The following is a 22,195-nucleotide window of genomic DNA, read 5'->3' on the forward strand; positions in this document are numbered from 1 at the left end:
AGAAACAAACAGTTTAACAATTGAGGGGGTTAAATTCCCATGGCTAAATCATATCTTTTCAGTGAATGAATGAAGACATTAAGCACTTCCTATCTGTAAAGCACCATAAGCACTGGAGATGCCAATAGAAAAGCTCTGGTTGCATGGAATTCCCAATCTAATGGAGAAGACAGTCAATCAAGAAACACTTATTTAGCACCTATTATGTGCCAGCACAGTGCTAAGCATTGGGGATACAAAAAGAGGAAAAAGTCAGTCCCTGTCCTCAAGGAGCCGACATATAGATTTCAGTTGCCAGTCAGATGGAAAGGTTCAGCGGTTCTTCAGGTACAGTAGCAAAGCAGATTGTAATGCATATTCTTTCAACTTATTTTCACTTATAAAATCATCTATTTCTAATTTTAAACTATTTGTCAGTGCCAAGGACTTGGATGTTAAGAATTTCTTTTCCTGGGTCTTCAGTATCTCTGCTTACTGAGAAACTGGAGGCTTTAGGATATGCAGAAGCAATTGCCAGGTCACATTTTCTTAGGAGGTTGTTTCCTGGGGTGATGGCCATGTCCTGGAAATAAGATCAGTGATCTAGGAGACACTGGTATTCCCAAGGTTTTAGGATTATCTGCCCATCAGTAGCAGTTGGTGGAAAAGAAAGGAAGCCTCTTTTCCACAAAGACTGATCCTTTTAATGATAGCTGTGGGTGTCAGGCTAGATGGTGTTCTGGCAAGCACCACTATTCCTGGGGTTATTGGTTATTCTGCACTGTTGCAGGGTTAATGAAATATAAATATCTTCTCTGTACATTTATAGACCTCCATGAGTCAACATATGTTGTGTTTTCTCCTTGGAACCGGGGCCGTATCCCAGGACTGAAAGGTCAGCTTATTTATACCAGGAAGAGTTGGCCACCCTTCTGGGAATAAATGGAATCAATCCTGTGTCCTTTTGAACACAAACATTTTGCCATGTGAATCACAGATGTCTTGCTGCTTTGAGCTCTGGCCCAGTCCTCAGCCACAATACATCCTGTGCAGCCACAAAGAGCCCTGACACTAAATCAAAGGTTATGTAGGCTCTGGTGCTAAGCCAGTCATGGAGGTAATTTCTAGCAACAAGCCTATCAGTTGTTGAATCATGGCCACACCACCAATTTCTTCTTGTTTGAAACTGGCTATAATCTGGAAAAATTGCTATATCCTTTGGAGTCCCACCAAGGATTTTTCCCAGTCAGGACTCTGAAACGAAGGGACTCCCCAACATGTGAACCCAGATGTTGGTGTTTTCTCAGTTTGGTGATGTATGTAAATATTTCTATTTCTCTGTTAAGCTTTATCTATTTCTTTAACACTGCTTTATATTGTCCTTACGTGCAGAAGAAATGTTATGTTATTTGCAGTGCAGACTAGAGAGTTATTATACTGTGCAATCTATCCTAAAAAAATTTATTAAAGCAGCTGCATGTATCTCCTTAACAATACAACTGTCTTTATTAAGATGTAAGGGTGAAGTAAGGTGGCAGCAGTGTTAAAACGGGCCTGGAATATGTTACTTCCTGTCCCTTTCTTTGTGCTGTTGCTTTAGCTACCATGACTTTCCTTCCTTTTAAGTGGTAGCTGGTTGGAAGCTAGTATTGTTTGAAGTGCTAATATTCACTTTAAAACATTTCTCCTGTGGTTTAGAAATTCAAAAAGTATTTTATGCAATGCTATTGATTGTTACAGGAATTACATTTTAAAAATTAGAATTGTCTGTTTCATTCATTTTTATTTTTATATTAAGTATGCCCAGACTTAAAATTATTTGTATTTTAAGACTGTTTATTTTTTATTTTAATTTTAACTTAATTTAATTAATTAATTAATTAATTTTTAACTTCAGATTAATTTAAATTCCACCTAATTTAATTAATTCAGTTAATTTAATTTAATTAATTAATTTTTTATTTCAATTTTAGCTTAAGCACAGGGCAGGTAAGTGGTGCAGTGGATAGAGTATTGAGCCTAGCGTCAGGAAGACTCATCTTCCTGAGTTCAAATCTGGCCTCAGACACTCACTAGCTATGTGACCTTAGGAAGTCATTTAACCCTGTTTGCCTCTGTTTCTTTATCTGTAAAATGAGCTGGAGAAGTAAATGGTAAACCATTCCAGTATCTTTGCCAAGAAAATGCCAAAGGCAGTCACAAAGAATGGGACACAACTCAGACAACTCTACAACAAGAAGTATCCATAGAGTGTGGGCCAAGCATGCAGGGAGATTCCTGAAGTCCATGTTTTATGCATACCTATGAGCTTCAAATAACAGCAAACATGCTTTTCCAGGTTACAAACATATAGTATCAACACATGAAGACAAAGCATTACACTGCTGGGGATGACTGGGAGGAGGGGCAAACCAGGGTTGATTACATGTACCTATGTATTTTATAGATATTGTAGAAGTTTCACAAATACTTTACCATTTAATTTTGTTGACAGTGGAATTCAGCTGACTACATTCAGAAGTTTATATTTTTACAGGTCCATCTTTAAAAACAGATGCACAAAAGAGTGCAGAATTATTAGAAATAAAGCATATTTTAGTAACATTAAGGAATTTCAGTTCAAAGATGAAAGCACATAATACTGTGTTCAGCAAAATAAGGATTAGCTCAATCATTTAGCTAATCACCTGATGGATTTAAATTGAACAGGGTTGGATAATAAATTCCACATTCCACAACTCTGCTCTGAAGAGAGAAATAAAAACACCACCATCATTCTGTGAAAACATGAATCATGAGTATGTCTGTCACAAAAGAGGAAAAAAGATAAAGTCAGTACTGAATTTAAGAGGATTTCTGTATTCCAGAATCTCTATCTTTTTAAACTCATAGGAGGAAAAAGAGAGAGAATGAAAGAAAAGAATATTCTTAAGGCATAAAGAAGGCTGCAAATATTTCAGTTCTTTCATTCCAAATTTAACAATCCGTGATGAATTGGATGTCCTGTAGTTATTCTGAACTCAACATATTCAAAACAGAACTCATTATCTTTTTCCCCAAATCCTCCCTTTTCTATCCCTGCTATATCATCCTATATCTCTCCTTCTTTTCATGGTCAAACTCCTTGAGAAAGCCATCTACAATCAATGTTTCCTCTCCTTTCACTCTCTTCTAAACCGTCAGTAGTCTTGTTTCCAGCCTTCTCATACAACTGAATCTGCACTCTCTGAAGTTACCAAGAATCTCTTGGTTAAGCAAAATCTAATGGTCCTTTCTCAGTCCTCATCCTTCTTGACTTCTGTGTACCTATCAAATAACACTGTCAATCTTTGATACTTCTCTCTAGGTTTTTGTGATACTAACTTCTCTGAGTTCATCTCTTACTCCTATCTCCACTCCACCTCAGCTACACAGATGATTATATCCTTATCTGATCATAGTCTTTTATCCTCCCATCTTTCCCTATGCCTTGTGACCCCTAACCATGTTCTTCAACCTCAACATGACTTCTAATTCCTCCACTCCTCAGTTTTTCCCAGGCCATCAACTGCAAATTGCCTATACTCTCCTCCTTTCCTTCTTTCAACCTCTTCTGTATTAAAGTCCCTTGCTAATAACACTTTGTCAAGACTCAGCCTTGTATAACTTCCACCACTTGCAGCTTCATTTGCATTCACTTGAAGAAAGTCCAAACCATGATGATGAGATCTCCTACAAATTAAGATCACATCTCAACCAGGTCTAAACTACAACAAGGCAATCATTTATGCCTCCCTAATCCCATTGTCTACAACTATTTCAAACTTTTTCATCCCTTCTCAAACCACTCATGGAAAGTACCCTCCTCCCTCCTATCTTCTCAGCTGAAAACCTTGCTTCATATTTTACTAAAAAGATTGAAGCCATTCACTAAGAACTCATTCTTTTTGTCATCTGTCATCCCTCAGATGACTTCCCTACTATCTCCTTCTTCACCTCTGCCTCACATACAGAGTTGACCCTTTGCCTTGAAAAGGCAAAACCATTCACATGCACAAGTGATCCCACTCTATTCTGCTTTCTCTAACAGATTGCCCCATCTGTCATCCTCGTTCTCTCACTAATCTTCAATTTCTCCCTATCTATCTGCTTATAAAAATGAACATGTCACTCCCATCCTTTAAAAAAACTTAACCAACCATCCCCGTTAGCTATCTTTATACATCTTTCCTGTCTTTCATGGCCAAAATCCTTAAGACTCCTAATTACAAATCAATGCCAACACATCCTCTCCTCTAACTCACTATAGTCTAGCTTCCAGTCTCATCATTGAAATGAAACTGAAAGGTCTCTTAATTGTCAAATCTAATACCCTTTCCCAATCATTTAACCCTTGACACTTGTCTTCTTCAAACTTTCTACTTTCTGGTTTTTTGGGACACTGTTCTCTAGGTATCATTGTTGTCTGATAATTCTTTGTCAGTCTTCTTTGCTGGATCTTCCTTCATGTTATGCCCACTAACTGTAGGTATCCCTCAGTGCTCTGTCCTGGATCCTCTTCTTTTCCTCCTCTATAGTAGTCACTTGATTATCTCATCAACTCTCACTGGATTCATTTATCATGTCTATGTTGATTTTCCCATCTACTTATTCAATTCTAACCTCCCTCCAGATCTCAAGTCTCAAATCACTAAATACCTGCTGAACATCTCAAACTGGAGGTCTCACAAACATGATCAAACTCAAACAGAATTCTTTATTTTACTTCGCAAACCTTCTCATCTTTCCAGCTGCTGTCTAAGGCACCACCATCCTCCCACTCATATATGTTCATTGTTATTCATGATTTGACACTTATTCTCATCCCATAGATCCAGTGTGTTGCCAAGTTTTGTCATTTCTATCTTCACTCACACAGCCACCATCCTGGGGCAGACTGTCATCATCTCACACCTTGTCTATTGCAAGAGTGTGCTGGCCAGACTCTGTACTTCAGGTCTCTGTCTACTCCAGTCTGTCCATCAATAAATATTTATTAAGGTACTGTGATAAGTGATGGGAATACCAAAAGAGGGAAACAATAGTCCCTACTCTCAAGGAGCTCACAATCTAAGAGTGAAGACAGTCAAACAAAAAAAAAGCTATGTTCTATATAAATAGGAAATAAAGGATGGGAGGCACTAGAAATAAGAGGGAAAGGCTTCCTGTAGTAGATGAAATTTTAGTTGGGACTTAAAGGAAGCCAAGGAAATCAGTAGACAGAGATGAAGAGGGAAAGCATTTCAGGCTTAGGGGACAGGAAGAGAAAATGTCTGGAACTAGAAAATGGAGTGTCTTGTTCTTAGAATAGCAAAGAGGTCAGGGTCACTGAATTGAAAAGTGTGGCAGGGAGTGAGGTATACGATTGGAAATGTAGGAAGGGGCTAGGTTATGAAGGACTTTGAATGCCAAATAGAGGATTTCATATTTAATCCTGCTGGTGATAGGTAGCCACTAGAATTTAAGGAATAGGGATGTCATATGTTCAGACCTGTGCTTTAGGAAAGGATGAAGTAGAATAGAGAGAGACTTGAAGTAGATTGTATGCTCTTGCAATAGTCTGAGTCTAAGGCAATGAAAGCCTGTACCAGTATGGTGGCAATGTCAGATAAAAAAATGGGACATATTTGAGAGATGTCATAAAGGTCAAATCAATAGGTCTTGGCCACAAATTAGATATGGTGGATTCAAAGTGGGTTTGTTGAGAGAAGGGGCCAAAATTTTCATTTTTTCTCTCTAAAAAGACTATGATGCATGTATTTTTAAAAGGAAAAAAAGAAATACTAGTACAATCTACAGCTAGAGTGATAAAACAACAGATTTTCATGTAGAAGACAACACAGGTCACATCTATGTTTTCTATCACACTTATACATTTGACTAACAGTTACTTTTAAAGGATAAAAATAGATATTATGTATAATTAAACATCTATAAAATCAAATATCTATAAAATGTAGTAGCAAATGAAAAATTAAAAACATCACAATGTCTATGAAAAATATTGGTCCGCGTATGGTTATGTAACATGTAAACTAAAGTACTGGCGATTAAGATTGTAAATTTAAAAATGAGGCTTCTCTGGACAAGGGCATGATTTTACATCAAAAGCTTTTATTTCGACCATTGTACACCATAACATATTCAAAATTATTCTGATAGAAGCAGCATAAGGCACATGTACAGGGAATATCCTTAGAATCTCTTGGGCTAAATTTGAGTTAGTTCCATAGCTTGGAATAAATTTTTCAGGGAACTATTAAGGTGTGCTCATTCATAGCAAGTCTATCTATTTGAAACAAACATAAATTTATCTGCATATATCTAATTTCCTTTCTTATAGATATAGACAATAAACATCTACCCACATAAATGATGCAGCAACTCCTCAAGGTAGTATTGATATGTTAAGAAATGTGTCTAAACCTCAGGCCATCTCATTTTGCTGGGGCAATATTGATGAAACATTCTGGCATGCCTTGTACTTCACTTCCTAAAGGAAAAGGAAAACATTTGGGAAGAAGAATACTTTTAGGATCCTCTCTGAATATTTCTTACAGCTTTGATTATTTCACATGCATTAAATTTTCTTCTGTGTTGTTAACTAACATTCACTGAAATACAAGGGAGGAGAATCAAGATTTTCATATAAAAAACTAGCCTAGAGTTATATCTAATTGAATGTACTTTTAGTAAGCACAACAGTAGAGCAGTAATCTCCAAAGAGGGAGAGATCTGCACCCCAGAGTTTTCTTAAGATGATCCATGAGGGTGTAGGAAGAAAATATGGAGAAGGCATCTTCCTACTCTCACCACTAACATTTTCTAATAGAAGCAGCTCTCACTGGTGGGCTATAGCAGCATCGTTGAATGTGATAACAGCTGGCTCCTCTATCCTTCCTTCATCACTCCCTCTCTCCAAGGACTGGAAAGTTGAGGTGACAAAGGGGACCTAATAGTGATATAGATAGTGATATCCACCATATCAGACAGATATAACAGGTGGAAGTAACAAAGTTGGAGGTAGTAACAATGGACAAGGAGGTAGAGGAGTACATGAATGGCCCCTGGGAGCAGCCAAGCCAAGTCAAGGGGACCCAGTGGATTACTGGAAGATGGTAATCAGTCAGCAAGCATTTATTAGTCACCTACTATATGACAGAGACCATGCTAGGCACAAAGATACAAAGATATAAGTGAAACAGGTTATACACTCTCTAGGAATTTAGCACTTTCTCCAAGCCTTGAGGGCCTAAGGAGATAGTTTCTTGGAAGTAGGGAGTTAGTGATCCTAGTTATGCAGAATATGAGATCCCTCCTTATAACAATGTTTGCTGGTACTCTCAAAACCTGAGAGCAGGTATTGCTCTGAGTCAATTCCTTGCTCTCTCTCCACCCACAAGATCTCATACTCTCTTATCCCTAAATCTTAAACAACCAAGAATAAAAATTTCTTCCCCATAAGGAATGTCCCTAGAAGCATGCATATTATTTTATAAACATAAACAAAATAGCTGGAGGATAATTTGAGGAAGAGGAAGGCACTACCAACCATGGGATTAGGAAAAGCTTCATGTAGAAGTTTGGGTTGACCTAAACTTTGAAGGGAAGTAGAGATTCTAAGAGGTGGACTTGAGAAGGGATGATGAATGGCAGTACAAAGACAGAAATGGGAGACAGAGTATATAAAGAACAGTAATAATGTCAGCTTGGTTGTATTGAAGAGTATTTGAAAGAAAGTTGTGTGTAATAAGGCTAAAAAGGTAAGTTGGGGCCAGGTTATAAAAGGCTATAAATGCTAAACAGGATGCAACAATGGAAAAATCTTAGAACAAGAGAACCATGACTGGGAAAATTATTCTGAAAGAATATCTCTAACTAGGATGGATATCAAGATATCAAAAAAAAGCAGTAAATTAAGTTGGAAAATCATAGGAAACAGATTTTAGTGTCCACAACTCTGCAGGTAACCATAGAACAGGTTTGTTCTGTGGCAGGAAAAAAAAGAGTGAGATACTGAATTTTCATCTCCTAAACAGATCTCAGTCCTCCAAATTGACTTTCTCCCAGCTCTTCAATAATTCCTTCTATAATTCCAACAAACATGGTTGCTGAATGAGACTAGAGATCCTATAGATGCAACAAAAGAAAATGAAAGTGTTAATGGCTAAGTACACAGATAAGACGCCCTTGAGAAGAGTCTCCAATGTGATCTTTGATGTAGCCAGTCATCCAGAACCACACAGAAGAACTCAGGCCATGTTTCTTAAGGGCTTGTCAAAAAACTTAACTCCCATGGCAGCCAGTTGTGGCAATGTCATTAGAATAAAGAGCTAAACTTGCAAAATTTAGATATTCTTTGTAAAAGAGGAAGATAACACTTTAGCACAGAAATTTTTAACCATTTTTATCATGGACCTCTTTAGCAGCATGGTGAAGCCTTTCAACCCTTTCTAAGAATATTTTAATGCATTAAAAATGCATAGGATTACAAAGGAAACCTATTATGCCAAAATACAGGATTAGAATTCCTGCTCTTGACCTAGCTCAGACATCTCAAGATCCCAAATTCAAGAAAATGAGATAATCCAAGATGAAAATGTTTCTACAAAATTCTGTGAAGCTGAAGAAAAACATTTGTAATCTAAACAATAATGAGATATATACAAAAATTTTACAAAGCAAGAGTTTCAAGATTGTGGCAAAAGAAAAGAAACTTTCAAAACTTTCTAAAGAAAAGTTTAAGGAATTATGGTTGCTTTATTATTTATGGGTGAATTAAAGAGGTGGACATTGAACAAGGCCAAGAAAAGCTTATAAGCAAACCATAAGTCAACTGTTCCACCATGGTTACTGTAATATGCTTACTTTGCTATTTCATACAATAGTTGACATAAATCAAAGAGGCTTATTTCAATCAATCATTCTTTTTTGGCCTAGAATTCCAATCTGACATCCTTAACCAAGTGAAATGCTGCCCCCACTGTGCTTCCCATTGTCCAAGAGAAATATCCATGTGTTTCACTTAGCTCCCAGTGCTTTTCTATAGAAAACCAGGTGCTACTGATTAACAAGATGTGGCAGGAGCAAGATATGATTAACATCTGTATTCACTTTGGAAAACTAAATTATGAATATTCATAAAAATTAAAAAATAAGAAATAAAATTTTCTTACTATTTAACATAAATATTAATACTGATACCTTCACTAAGTTCATTGCATCAGAAAACCACATGTCTTGTATGACATTTCTACATCTTGAGAAAAGAATGGAAGTTTCACAAAATGAACTTTGGTCTCCTCACCGTTTTCACTTTTGATATATTGTGATATATTACTGCACCACAAATGTTAAACCAAGACTCTCAAAAATACTGAAACATTCAATCATATTGCCATCACTAAAAAATTAATATTGCTTTAGTAAAAGAATACTTTAGTGACAGCAAAAGGGATTTTGAATCAGCTATAAATACAAATTGCTTTGAAAAACTATTTCATGGGGGCTGAGCCAAGATGGCAGAGTAACGGTATGCACTTTCTAGAGCACTCCCACCAAACCTAGCCAAATACCTGCAAAAAAAAAAAACTCTAAACAAATTCTGGAGGTGCAGAACCCACAGAATGATGGAGTGAAGCAAATATCCAGCCCAAGACAGCCTGGAAGGTTACTGAGAAATGTCTATCACACCTCCCAGGCAGCAGGACACAGTCCAGCATGGGCCACACTGGCACAGACAGGAACTGAGCAGACCTTGGGGGGACTGAATCTCTCACACCTGCTGTGGTTTCCAAACTTCATGACCCCAAAACACTGAGGACAAATTGGAAGGTCAGTAGAAAAAGTCTTGGGACAAGTGCAGGTGAGTGGAGTGGTCTGGACCCAGCCCCAGGATGGCAGAGGGGGAGGGGAAAGATGACAGCCACAGCAGCAGCAGCGGCAGAGACAGCAACTGTTTATGGAGCTCTGTGTCCACAGTTTGTGGGGGGATATAGAGGCTGAGAGTACCCTCCCCATCCCCACTGGAAGCAGAGAACTACCTTGACAAAGAGCTCAAAAGTCAAGTAAATGGCTGGGGAAATAAGAAAAAAACAGAAAAAGAATTAGACTATAGAATCTTACTTTGGTAACAAGGAAGATCAAAGCATGCAAACAGAAGAAAACAAAGTCAATGCTCCTTCATCCAAACCTCCAAGAAAAATATGAATTGGTTTCAGGTCACAGAAAAGCTCAAAAAGGATTTTGAAAATCAAGTAAGAGAAACAGAGTAAAAATTGGGAAGAGAAATGAGAGTAATGCAAGAAAATCATGAAAAATTAGTCATCTGCTTCCTAAAGGAGAACCAGAAAAATGCTGAAGAAAATAAAACTTTAAAAAAAAGACTAACCCAAATGGCAAAAGAGACTCAAAAAGCCAATGAGAAGAAGAATGCCCTAAAAAGCAGAATTGGCCGGATGGGAAAGGAAATCCAAAAGCTCACTGAAGAAAAAATTCCTTAAAGATTAGAATGGAGAAGACAGAAGCTAGTGACTTTATGAACAATCAAGAAATTATAAAACAAAACCAAAGGAATGAAAAAGTATCAGACAATGTGAAATATCTCATTGGAAAAACAACTTATCTGTAAAATAGATCCAAGAGAGACAATTTAAAAATTATGGGACTACCTGAATGCCATGATCAAAAAAAGAGCCTAGATGTCATCTTTCATGAAATTATCAAGGAAAACTGCCCTGATATTCTAGAACCAGAAGGTAAAATAAATATTGAAAGAATCCACCGATCACCACCTGGAAGAGATTTGAAAAGAAAAACTCCTAGGAATATTGTAGCCAAATTCCAGAGTTCCTGGGTCAAGGAGAAAATATTACAAGCCACCAGAAAAATACAATTCAAGCATTGTGGAAATACAATCAGGATAACACAGGGTTTAGCAGCTTCTGCTCTAAGGGATAGAAGGGCTTGGAATATGATATTCCAGAGGTCAAAGCAGATAGGATTAAAACCAAGAATCACCTACCCAGAAAAACTGACTATAATACTACAGGGGAGAAAATGGAATTTCAATGAAATAGAGGACTTCCAAACATTCTTGCTGAAAAGACCAGAGCTGAATAGAAAATTTGACTTTCAAACACAAGAATCAAGAAAAGCATGAAAAGGTAAACAGGAAAGAGAAATCATAAGGGACTTACTAAAGTTGAACTGTTTACATTCCTACATGGAAAGATAATATTTATAACTCGAGACATTTCTCAGTATTTGGGTAGTTGGAGGGATTATACAATAGAGAGAGAGAGAGCACAAGGTGAGCTGAACAGGAAGGAATGATATCTAAAAAAATAAAATTAAGGGATGAGAGAAAAGTATATTGGGAGGAGAAAGGGAGAAATAGAATGGGGCAAATTATCTCTCATAAAAGAGGCAAGAAAAGGTTTTTCAATGGAGGGGAAAAGGGAGGAGGTGAGAGGGAAAAAGTGAAGATTACTCTCATCACATTTGGCTTAAGGAGAGAATAACATGCACACTCAATTTGGTGTGATAATCTATCTTATACTACAGGAAAGTGGAGGAGAAGGGGAGAAGTGGGGTGTGGGGGGATGATAGAAGAGAGGGCAAATGAGAGGAGGGGGTAATTAGGAGCAAATACTTTTTGGGGAGGGACAAGGTAAAAAGAGAAAATAGAATAAATGGGGGCAGAATAGAATGGAGGAAAACATAGTTATTCTTTCACAACATGACTTTTATGGAAGTCTTTTGCATAACTACACATGCATAGTCTATATTGAACTGCTTGCCTTCTCAGTGGGGATGGGTGGGGAGGGAGGAAGGGAGAGAAAGTTTAAAAACAAATGTTAAAAATTGTTTTTACATGCAACTGGGAATACACGTAATGGGATATAGAAATCTATCTTGCCCTACAAGAACATAGAGGAGATGGGGATTAGGGAAGGGAGGGTTGTGATGGAAGGGAGGGCAGATTGGGGAAAGGGGTAATCAAAATGCATGGTGTCTTGGGGTGTGGGGAGGGGAGAGATGGGGAGAAAAATTGGAACTCAAAATCTTGTGAAAATGCATGTTGAAAACTAAAAATAAATAAATTTTAAAAAGAAAAACTATTTGATTTTCTCATCTTAAGTCCTATTTTGGGTGTGTTTTAAAATATATATTATGTATGAGTACAATAGAAACTGGCATGTCATAAACAAATAAGCAAATATCAGAAGTGAGTTATCAAAATTTTTTTTTATTGCTATAGGTATGATCAAAGGTATGCCAACTGGTTTAGAGAGCTAAATATGATCCTCAGGCTAGATTTTAGTCTCTCCTGGATTAGGCTACAAAAGTATTTGACAAACATCAAGTTTAGGCTTAGACTTGATTGAACTAATAAATTATTAGACTAATAAATAAATATTAATTATTTAATAATGAATTATTACAATGAATGTTAAAATCTTATTTTAATATAAGTACTGTTTTATAAGAAATGTCAGTTTTATAAAATAAAAATATCTAGTTAACATTTGAATGATGTTTACAAATATTTTGTTGATTTTTTTTTTGCATTTTACATCTTTAATAAGAAGGATTAAAAAAGCATACAGTCACATTTTGTTTTATCATCATTCAAGTGATGGAATATTTTTTCCCAGTTAATTTCTCCAGATCAGATGTCAACTTCCATTTTCCTAGAAATTGGTTTTGGTGTAGGAAGAAACAAGGCTTCAAGACATAGCATGGAAGAAATGGATTCTATTTTCAGTTTTGACAGTAACTTCCTTGAGCTAGTTAGACAGAGCTTGAACAAATCAGTTTGCCTATCTATAAAATGAAAATCTTGGACTAGAGGATATCTAATGCTCCTTTGGCTTTATTGATATTTTCCAAAAGTATTTAAAATATGTCCTTTTCTTAGTAACAATCTAAAAGACAGTCAATAAGATTTCCAAGATTTTAGAAATTATAATAGCTCTCTAAGGTAATGTTTTTCAAAATGGAGTTGTGACATTCATGAGAAGTCATAGACTTTTCCAGAGGGTTTCAAAATGGTCAGACACCCGTTCCAAATAGGTTCCAAATAATAGGTTGGTAATTAGCAAAAGGTAAATTAGCAAAATTTGTATTTATGCATAATTTCCCAAACTTAATCATCAGTCTTTTGGTTTTTATCTTTGCTCTTTCTACACTATCCTTCTACTGGCCTATCATATACTTTATGGTTCTTATCCCTGTTTTCTTGTCATTCCTTAATTGATGATAACATTGATTGATGATAATTGATGATTGACTTTCTTAAATTTCTGCTTTCTCAACACAAACCCAAAGTGATATTCCTAAAAGCACAGTTCTGACCATGTCCTTTCCCTATCAATAAATTTTATTGCCTCCCTCGTAGTTCAAGGATCAAATATAAACTCCTTTGTTTGGCATTTTAAATCTTTCAGATGTTCTAACCAACCTTCACCCTATACTCTAGCCAAACTGACCTTCTTATCCTTCCTTACACACAACATTCCATGTCCCAGTCCTTTGGGATTTGCCTTTGCACAGGTTGACCACTATGCCTAGAATATATTCTGTTCTCACTTCCACTCCTTCTTATCCTGAGTTTCCTTTAAAGCTTAGCTCAAGCATCATCTTCTACATATGACATTTACTGATCTGACTATTCTGTACTATCATGATTTATTTTGCATATATTTATGTTAATTAAATCAACAAGTATTTATTAATCATCTATTATGGTAATAGTGTAATATATTAGACACTGAGGATATAAATACAAAGAATGAAATGATATCTATTAGCAGTGAGCTTCATTCTAACATGTATACATATTTCTTCAAATGAAATGTAGGCTCCTTGAGGGCAAGGACTGTTGCATTTTTTTTGTCTTTGGGCTATATCCAGAGTTTAGCACAATGTAAAAAGCTTGTTGATTAACTGATCACTAACTAGACTAACAAAATAGAGATGCTACTCCTTTTGTTGTCAAAAGCATGTAACTGCTATTATATTTCTTTAAATGGAGGTTATATATGGCCTATACCATGGTCACTAGAACCTTGGTATTGCCAAGGTAACGTTCTAGGGAACAGACAGCAGAGTCACTGATTTCAGGAGGGTACAAGATAGAATATAACTCATGGCATTTTTATATTTCTTCAAGTCATCAATATTAACTATTTAAAAATTTGTGAAATGTATATATATATATATATACATACATATAACATTTTATTTGTATACATACATATATGTATGTATGTGTATATTACACTGTTGAGACCTGTGATCTCAGCAATGTAGAAATTGTTGAGGGAATTCTTTCTACCAACGCAGATCAGAAACTGAGAGAAGACTTTGAACACACCATACCCTGGTTTCTCTCTGTGTTCTGCCAATGCGGTCCCTCAATGATATGTCATATGACTGCAGGAACTTTCTTCTCTTGTAAACAATGGGAGCAATTGTTTTTCTTTTTAAGGAAAATGGCTATTTAAAACCACAAAGTGGAACAAGCTTACCATGAATAGCTCAGCTCTTTGTTTTCCAATAAATTCCAGACAGGGTTATAGATTGTAGGCATAAAGCTTCAAGGTCCTCATAAGTCAGCTAGTATAGTTCCCCTCATTTTATTTTACAGATGAGGAAAGTGAGGTCCACAAAGGCTAAGACTATCCCAAGGTTATGGAGGTAATAGGCATCAGAGGTGGAATCTGAATACAGATTCTCTACTTCCTGAGTCATGTATATATATAGAAATATACATACACTTACATAGTTTTCAAAAATGTGATAAAGTGGTAAAACATTTTAATACTCAAATTGTAAAGAATATAATTTAAATCATAGTTGATGAATTAGAAGAAATGCCAAGATTCTTCAGGGTCTTAGCATCATTATGAAAATCAATTTTCATTGAAACATAGGTATATGTTTAGCATAGTTCTGGCATGACTTTGACAAATAAATTAATTCCAAATATGTTAAGGAAAGGAGGGTAAGGAGGTTTGCTGTCTGGGATGCCAGTCACTAGCACAGCAGTAAGGATTGGGAGACTGAGATACGCAGAGAATAAAAGATTAGGACTCTAAGACTGGAGCTGTGTGACCAAAAAAAAAAAAAAAACGCAAGTCACCAGTCAGGGCTTTATTGATCCTGAGATGGGAGCAACTGATTCCTCTCTCACACTTCCCTTTTCCTCTGTTAGTCTCAAAGGGCAATGAATCTATCTTTCTGAACTGTATCTTCATCCCTAGAGAATTTATTTTCCCTTTCTGCTTACCTGTCTTTAAAGTTTCCTTTTAAGAGAATCTCTTTCTTTCTGCTCTGTGGAGTTGTAAATATGAATAAATAGTTCTCTTTCATTTGCTCCTGTGTCCCCAGGCAAAGAAAGATAGTGTTTTGCTAGAATAACAAAGCGTCGACTCTCTCTCTCTCTGTGCTTCTGGGTGGTCCACTATTGTCACTTTCCTATGCATTCATGCAATTACACACTTAGGCTAGCAATAAAATGATTAGTCATTTTTATCATAAAAGCTGACTTTAAACACAGATAAACATAAAGGGTAAATGATCTCCCAAGAAATGAAGATAAGTTTTGGAAAGATCAGGACATGTCCCTTTTGGAGACAGAGAGAAAGGATGGGCACATGAACAATCAACAGTTCCAATCTCAGGCATCCAAATGGTTTTAGGAACATAGCTTTGCTTCACACCTTCTGTGACCCATTACATGGTGAACTCCTTGAGAGCAGAGGCTGTTTTTTGCCTTTCTTTTTTATTGTCAGTGCTTAGCACTATCTCTGGCACACAGTAGCTTGTCTTAACATCTTTGGCATTGTTTGGTCCTAGAGCATCTCAAACTTAGCTACTAATGACTCTTTCTCTCTTATCTTTGCTTGACAGATTATCTCCCCTGCTTCTTGTCATTTTGGACCTGGTGGTAGTTTTCCTTAGCACAGGAGGTTAACACTATAAATAATTATTTATGTCTGTTTTATTGTTTTTTGTATTGGACCTTTAATTAAGCCTAGGAAAATAAGAGGTTACATATAGAGAGAGATGTGTAAAAGTTATAGTGAGAATAATTTATGATGAAAAAAGTTTCTCAAGTTTATTTGATAACTAATAGTTAATAAACTGAAGTGTGGGTACCAGAGCTAATAATTAATAGGATGCTACTGTTTTATTCATTTATATATATGAACATATTTTCATTAATTACCCTAAATGAGAATAAATATGACATGACATAGCAAGCTAAAGGGTAAGGGTCTGGTGTGGTTGTAACATATATTCTTCTCAACTTTCTGCCTAGGCTCACATGAGGGTGGTCTTTAAAACCCTACTACCTAGGTATAAACAACAGCAGTACAAAATAAATGTAAGAAAATTTGGAGTATAGATATTAGAGACAGTGATAGTATAGTAGACAAAAAACTGGCCCTAGAGTCAGGAAGACCTGAGTTCAAACTAATCTCAGACACCAGCTGTCTTATCCAGGCAAGTCACTTCAACTTCATTTGTTTCAGTTTCCTCAACTATAAAATGAAGATAATTATAGCACGTAATGCTCAGGATTGTTGTGCAGATCAAATGATATAATATTTGTAAAAAGCACTTAGCAGAGTTTCTGGCGCATAGTAGGCACTATGGAAATTTTATTTACTTCTCTACTAGCAGGTAAGGAAACGGGGGAAGATTTCATGTAGAAGGTAAGATTTGAACTGAACCTTAAAAAAAGCTAGGAATTCTAAGAAGTAGAATAGAGGAGGGAGTGTATTCTAGGACTGGGGGACAGCTGGTGCTGAGGCATGGTGAGGGGAGATGGAGTGCCATGAGGAATAGTAAGGAGGTCTCTTTGGTTTGTCTGTTGTATGTATAAATCAGAGTAATATGGGAGTATCCCCAAAGTCTTAGCATAGTTTTAAACTATCAAAGCTGTATGTAATAAAACTGCAAACATAATATGTGGCTAAGTGGTGAAGAATATTGAATGACAAACAAAAGAGTTTCTCTTTTATCCTAGCAGTGATAAAGAACCACTGGAGTTTACTGAGTAGGAAAGTAACATGATGAGACCTTGGGAAAAGTACTTTAGTACTTGTGATGAAGATGGATTGGAATGGGTAGAGAAGGCATGGATGGTAATTGGGAGAATATTGCAATAGTCCAGACAAAAGGTGGTAAAGGCCTAAAGAAGTGGGATCATCTTGTAGAGAGAGAAAGGCACAAACAACAGAAATGTGTAGGATTATCAACAATATTTTTCAATTGACTCTGGAGAGAGTGAGAATAAGGAATTGAAGATGATATCCTGGAAATAGCGTATCCCCTGTTAAAACAGAACTAAGGATGAGGGTTTGGAGGAAAAGACTCTGTGTTCTGTTTTGGATGTACTGAATTTGAAATGGCATCTAGTTTGAAATGTTCAATAGGAGTTGACAATGTGAGACTGCACCTCAGGAGAGAGATGAGGGGTACATACATATATATACATATATGTGTGTGTATTTCTGTATATATACATATATATATAGGAGTCCTCTACACAGAAATAATAACTGAATCCAAATGAGTTGAAGAGATCAGAGAGAGGATAAAGAAAGAAAAGAGAAGAGGGCCCAGTAAAAAGCCTTGGGCATACTCATATTTATAGGATGTGATATGGATGCTGATCCAGAAAAAGAGAATGAAAAGGAGTTGTTAGATTTTTTTCCTTTTCAGGAAGGAAAACAAACAGGTAGCAATATCACAAAAGCCTTGAGAGGAGAGAGTCTCCAGGAGGAGGTGGTGGTCAATAGTGTCAAAGGATTCAGAGAGTTCAAGAAAGGTGAAAATTGAAAAAAAAAAAAAGGCTATTATACTTGTCAGTTAAATGATCACTAGTAACTTTGGAGACAGTAGTTTCAGTTTAGTTATGAGGTCTGAAAGCAGATTGTAAAGAGTTGAAAAGATATTAAAATAAAAAAGAGCTGAGGCAATCAGTGTGGACAAATTTTTAAGAGCTTGGCTGAGAAGAGGATGAGAGAGAAAGAACAAAACGTGGAGGAAATGTTAGGGTCAAATCTGAGGGGGTTTTTTTCAAGGATGAGGAAGACTTGGGCACGTTTGCAGGGAGAGTAAATGAGGGGGTGGGGAATGGAGGAAGAGAAAGACAGAAAGAGCAGGAAAGAAGGAGAAGAGGAGGAGTAAGTGAGAGGAAGAATGGGGAGAGGAAAGGGGTAAGAGGAGATAGGTCGGTGGGAATGAGTGAGAAGAAAAAGGGGGAAAAGGAAAAGGAGGAAAGAGAGATAGAAGGAGAGAGAGAGAGAGAGCAGTCTGCTAGAGATGACAGAAGGTGGGTAGGATCAAGGGTACAAGTAGAAGCTTTGTTAAGGAGAAGGATGACCTCTACCTCAAAGAGTAGGGTTAAAGAGAAAATGGCAGGTGATAAGAGATTTTGAGATCGACAAGAGAAAGTTCACTATAAATGCCCTCTTTTCTCAGTATAGTTTAAGGCAAGATCTGCTGAGTGGACGGGAGGGAAGGTAAAGTAGAACGTTGAGGACAGAAGATAAAATTGGGAAAAGCTGTTATGGGGAATGTTCAGGGATTCAGTTAGGGAGGAATAAAAGATATGCCTTGTTGCAGCGAGAGCTCAGTTGAGATTAGGTGACATAAAGTTGTAGTGAATCCAATTAACATAATTGTTTGACATTTCGAATTTTAGAAACAGTGCCTTTGAAAAAGAAACCAAGACACATTCAAATGCCCGATGTTGAGATTTGTTTTTCTGACACTGGAAATTTAAGATCAATGGTTCAATCACAGTCATTCCTAGAATAATTTTTTTCAAGCACATAAATCAATACCTGAGAAGGGAAGCATGAAAAGAATTAAGAGTCTTCTGCCTCTTCTTCCTCTTCCACTTCCTCTTTTTCTTCCTCTTCCACTTCCTCTTTTTCTTCCTCTTCTGCTTCTTCTTTTTCTTCCTCTTCTGTGGTCCCCTCCTTATTTAAATAAAAGATAATAATATTATTTACAGATATTCATCAAAATTGAAGTAGTAAAGGGAACTGAAAAACCTTTGACCAAAAAATGTACAAAAATAAGTCTCCCTACCCTTTAAAATAAGATTCTACAACATGAACTTTTAGTACATGGGAATACAGCCTAATGCCTCAAAGATAAGTATTTGTGTTTCATTTGTTTTTCTGTAAACTATTGCTTCGATTCATAATATTAATAAATCAGCTACATAAGTTAGAGAATCCTTTCACCCAGAACATTTGCTTAGAATAATCTGAAAGTCACACCATAACTAATAAGGAAATATGTTTAGTATGATTGTACATGTATAACCTTTATCAAGATACTGACATCCTAGTTCTCCCCCATTTTTGTGACCACTCCTTCTCCTTCATCAATTTCCTACTATACTTTTCAAACTTAATGTCCTAAAGACATTTCAAACGACCTGTACAAAAGTGAACTCATTATCTTTCCCCAAAATTCTTGCGCTTTTCTAAACTTCACTATTTTGATAGAAGACAGCACCATTCTTCTAGTCTCCCAGGTTCATAAACTCTGCATTATTTGTCACTCCTAACTGTCCCTCCTTCCATACATCCAGTCTGTTGCCAAATCTTACAATTTCTACCTCCACAGTATCTATCACATTTGACTCCTTCTCACAGCTACAACCTAAATACAGGCTCTTTTTGTCTGGATTATTGTCTCCCTGCCTCAATTTTTTTCACAATTCAGTCTTTCTTTCACACTGCTGCCAAAATTATTTTCTTTATGTGCAAATTTGACCATGTCACTCTCCAACTTAACTAACTCCAGTGGCTCCTTACTACCTTTAGGATAAAATAAAAACAGCTATGTTTAGCTGTTAAAGCCCTTCATGATATGACCATACAGTCATTTTTTCCAGCATTAGTCTCACATCTGCATTCTGAGATCCAGCCAAATTGATCTTCTATTTATTCTTCATACAAAGTAGTCAATTTCCCATCTCCATGCCTTTCCACTGGCCAGTTCCATGCCTGGGTTGTAGTCTCTCCTCACCTCTGCTTCAAAGCTTTCTTTCAAGGAACAGCCTAAGCATCGACTTCTACGAGAAGTTTTTCTTGATTCTCCAGATTGCTAGTGTCCTAGCTCTTGAACTATCTTTTATTTAAATATTTCCTATGGATTAATGTAAAGAGGGACCTACCAATGATCCCAGCTCTTTTGATCACACACAAAGTGTGAATATCTGATTTATTATTCACATGGACTTTTCAAACTGTAAAGTCCATAGGCTTTTATAAAAAGGCTTTTCTCTTCATTTAAGATAATCATGCAGACTTGATTTTTTCTCTTATAGAGATAATCTATTATGTAACACCCCTTCTGAACTACTCTCTCCAACCTGCATTAACACTCATAGGCTAAGTATCCAGAGGGAAGCTTCTTCTGTAAAGTTCTAACTTATAGAGCTGCTCTCCTAAAAAATAGTTGCTCATAAGCCACCACTAGTATATTTTTTAATTCCTCAACCAATACTCATAATCAGTTTTTAACCAATACGTTTACTCAGATGAAAAAGTAAAACAAAATATTCTCCTCAAAAACCTGGGGTACACTGTCCCATAAATGCACATTTCCCATATCAGAAGGACAGTCTAAAGACTTAGAGTATAATCATAATGAAACACACATGAGAAGATAGAGACAAGAAAAGGCACTCACAACTCCCGGTACTGAAAGGTGTCAAAGTACTTTCTGTCTTTGTAGAGTTCTCATGCTGAGTTTTTGTTGGGCAGATTTCTCATCTCTGTTCCCAACATCTGCTCCTCTCCAAGACTCACTTTTCTGCTTCCTTGGGTCCTGTTTCTCAAAGCTGCATCCTCTCTCAATTGACTGATTTTCTGTGTCAGTTGTCTGAGTTCCTGCTCCCTCAATTGTGCATCAAACTTTCTCAAACTGATTAACTCTTAAATTGCTGGATGTCTACTACTATATAACTGTTTAACACTTTAGCTGACACAAAAAATACTCTCCTCCCACTCTTCCGGGGTTTCTTCCAAAAAGTTCCTAAGCTGGCACTGCCTTGAACTAATTAATGCCTCTAGGTCTTAGCTATTTAAAACCCTGCAAATATTTGTGCAATTTTTGCTGTCCAATAAAACTGATCCTTTTAATTCCATTAGAGAAAAGTATTCACATATCACAAAAGATCTCTTAATGCCTCATAATTACAAATGTGATAGGACGTCTGGGGTGAGAGAAGGGGATTGGTCAAAGATCAACTCTCGTAAAAACTGCCTTCCTTATATCAAGTTGTCCTTGTATTTCAATTATGACTATCACATGGGCATTTCTAAATTTTCATAATAAGAACACAATATTGAATTACATTCTTTGGTTTCATATTTGCTGTTTTGGAAAGGAAAGGGCTTGAATTAACCATGCCTCATACTATGTAAGAATGGCTAATACTTGAGGACATAGCTGAGTGTTGTAATTTTAATCAGATACTTAATTAGATTTAAATGTGTTTACTAATAAATCATATCATTCAGAAATCCCAGATGTGAGATTTCTGTTAGTTAATATCATTGTTAAAAAAGTTACTGACAGCCTTAGTTTGAGTCATTCTCAGTGAAGAATTAATCAGTAGTTACTTAAATATCTGGGCATTATTTGAGAGCTCTTGATGTTTGAGGAGGGGTTTGGGAGAGTGGGAAAGATAGCTATATAGACTTGTAATATTCAAGATTTGGATGGAGGTCACTGACTATAGTGTTACTTTATTTTCTATAGTAGTTATGTTCTGAAACAGTCTATACTTTTCTACACAGGAATAATTTGCTCTTTAAAAGTTTAGTAGAATTATCTTATGGATCCATCTAATTTTAGTGTCTTTTTGCAAGGGGTCTTTTCCTGGATTTTCCTTTTGAAGTTAGTCTATTTAGGGCAACTATTTCTTATTTAGGGAGCAGGAGCGTTTGAGTTCAAGTCCCATTTCTAATACATATTGGCTTAACCTCTCAATGCTTTAGACAACTCTATCTTTGATTAAATGACAAGATTCTCTGCAAATCACTCAGTCAATAAACATTAATTAAGCACCTCCTATGTGACAGGCATTGTACTGTACTCTGGAGATACAAAGAAAGGCAAGACAGTCCCTATCCTCAAGGGGCTCACATTC

The 22,195-nt window shown here is 36.4% G+C and overlaps 1 protein-coding gene across 2 annotated transcripts in view; it reads right to left on the reverse strand.

The window, feature by feature from the left end:
• Positions 1-22,195, reverse strand: part of SH3BGR (SH3 domain binding glutamate rich protein) — a 179,544-nt gene that overhangs the window by 45,558 nt on the left and 111,791 nt on the right. The window contains exons 6-7 of one of the 2 annotated variants that reach the window (XM_072614799.1): positions 18,864-19,001; positions 6,405-6,490 (exon numbers count right to left, since the gene is read on the reverse strand). In XM_072614799.1, the coding sequence (XP_072470900.1) occupies positions 18,888-19,001 (114 nt within the window). In that variant the 3' untranslated portion in view covers positions 6,405-6,490; positions 18,864-18,887. Of the gene's footprint in view, positions 1-6,404; positions 6,491-18,863; positions 19,002-22,195 lie in introns of those variants that run through there. The other variant, XM_072614800.1, reaches the window with a different exon arrangement.

Source organism: Notamacropus eugenii, chromosome 5 (genome assembly GCF_028372415.1).
Source record: "Notamacropus eugenii isolate mMacEug1 chromosome 5, mMacEug1.pri_v2, whole genome shotgun sequence".
Taxonomy (NCBI): domain Eukaryota; kingdom Metazoa; phylum Chordata; class Mammalia; order Diprotodontia; family Macropodidae; genus Notamacropus; species Notamacropus eugenii.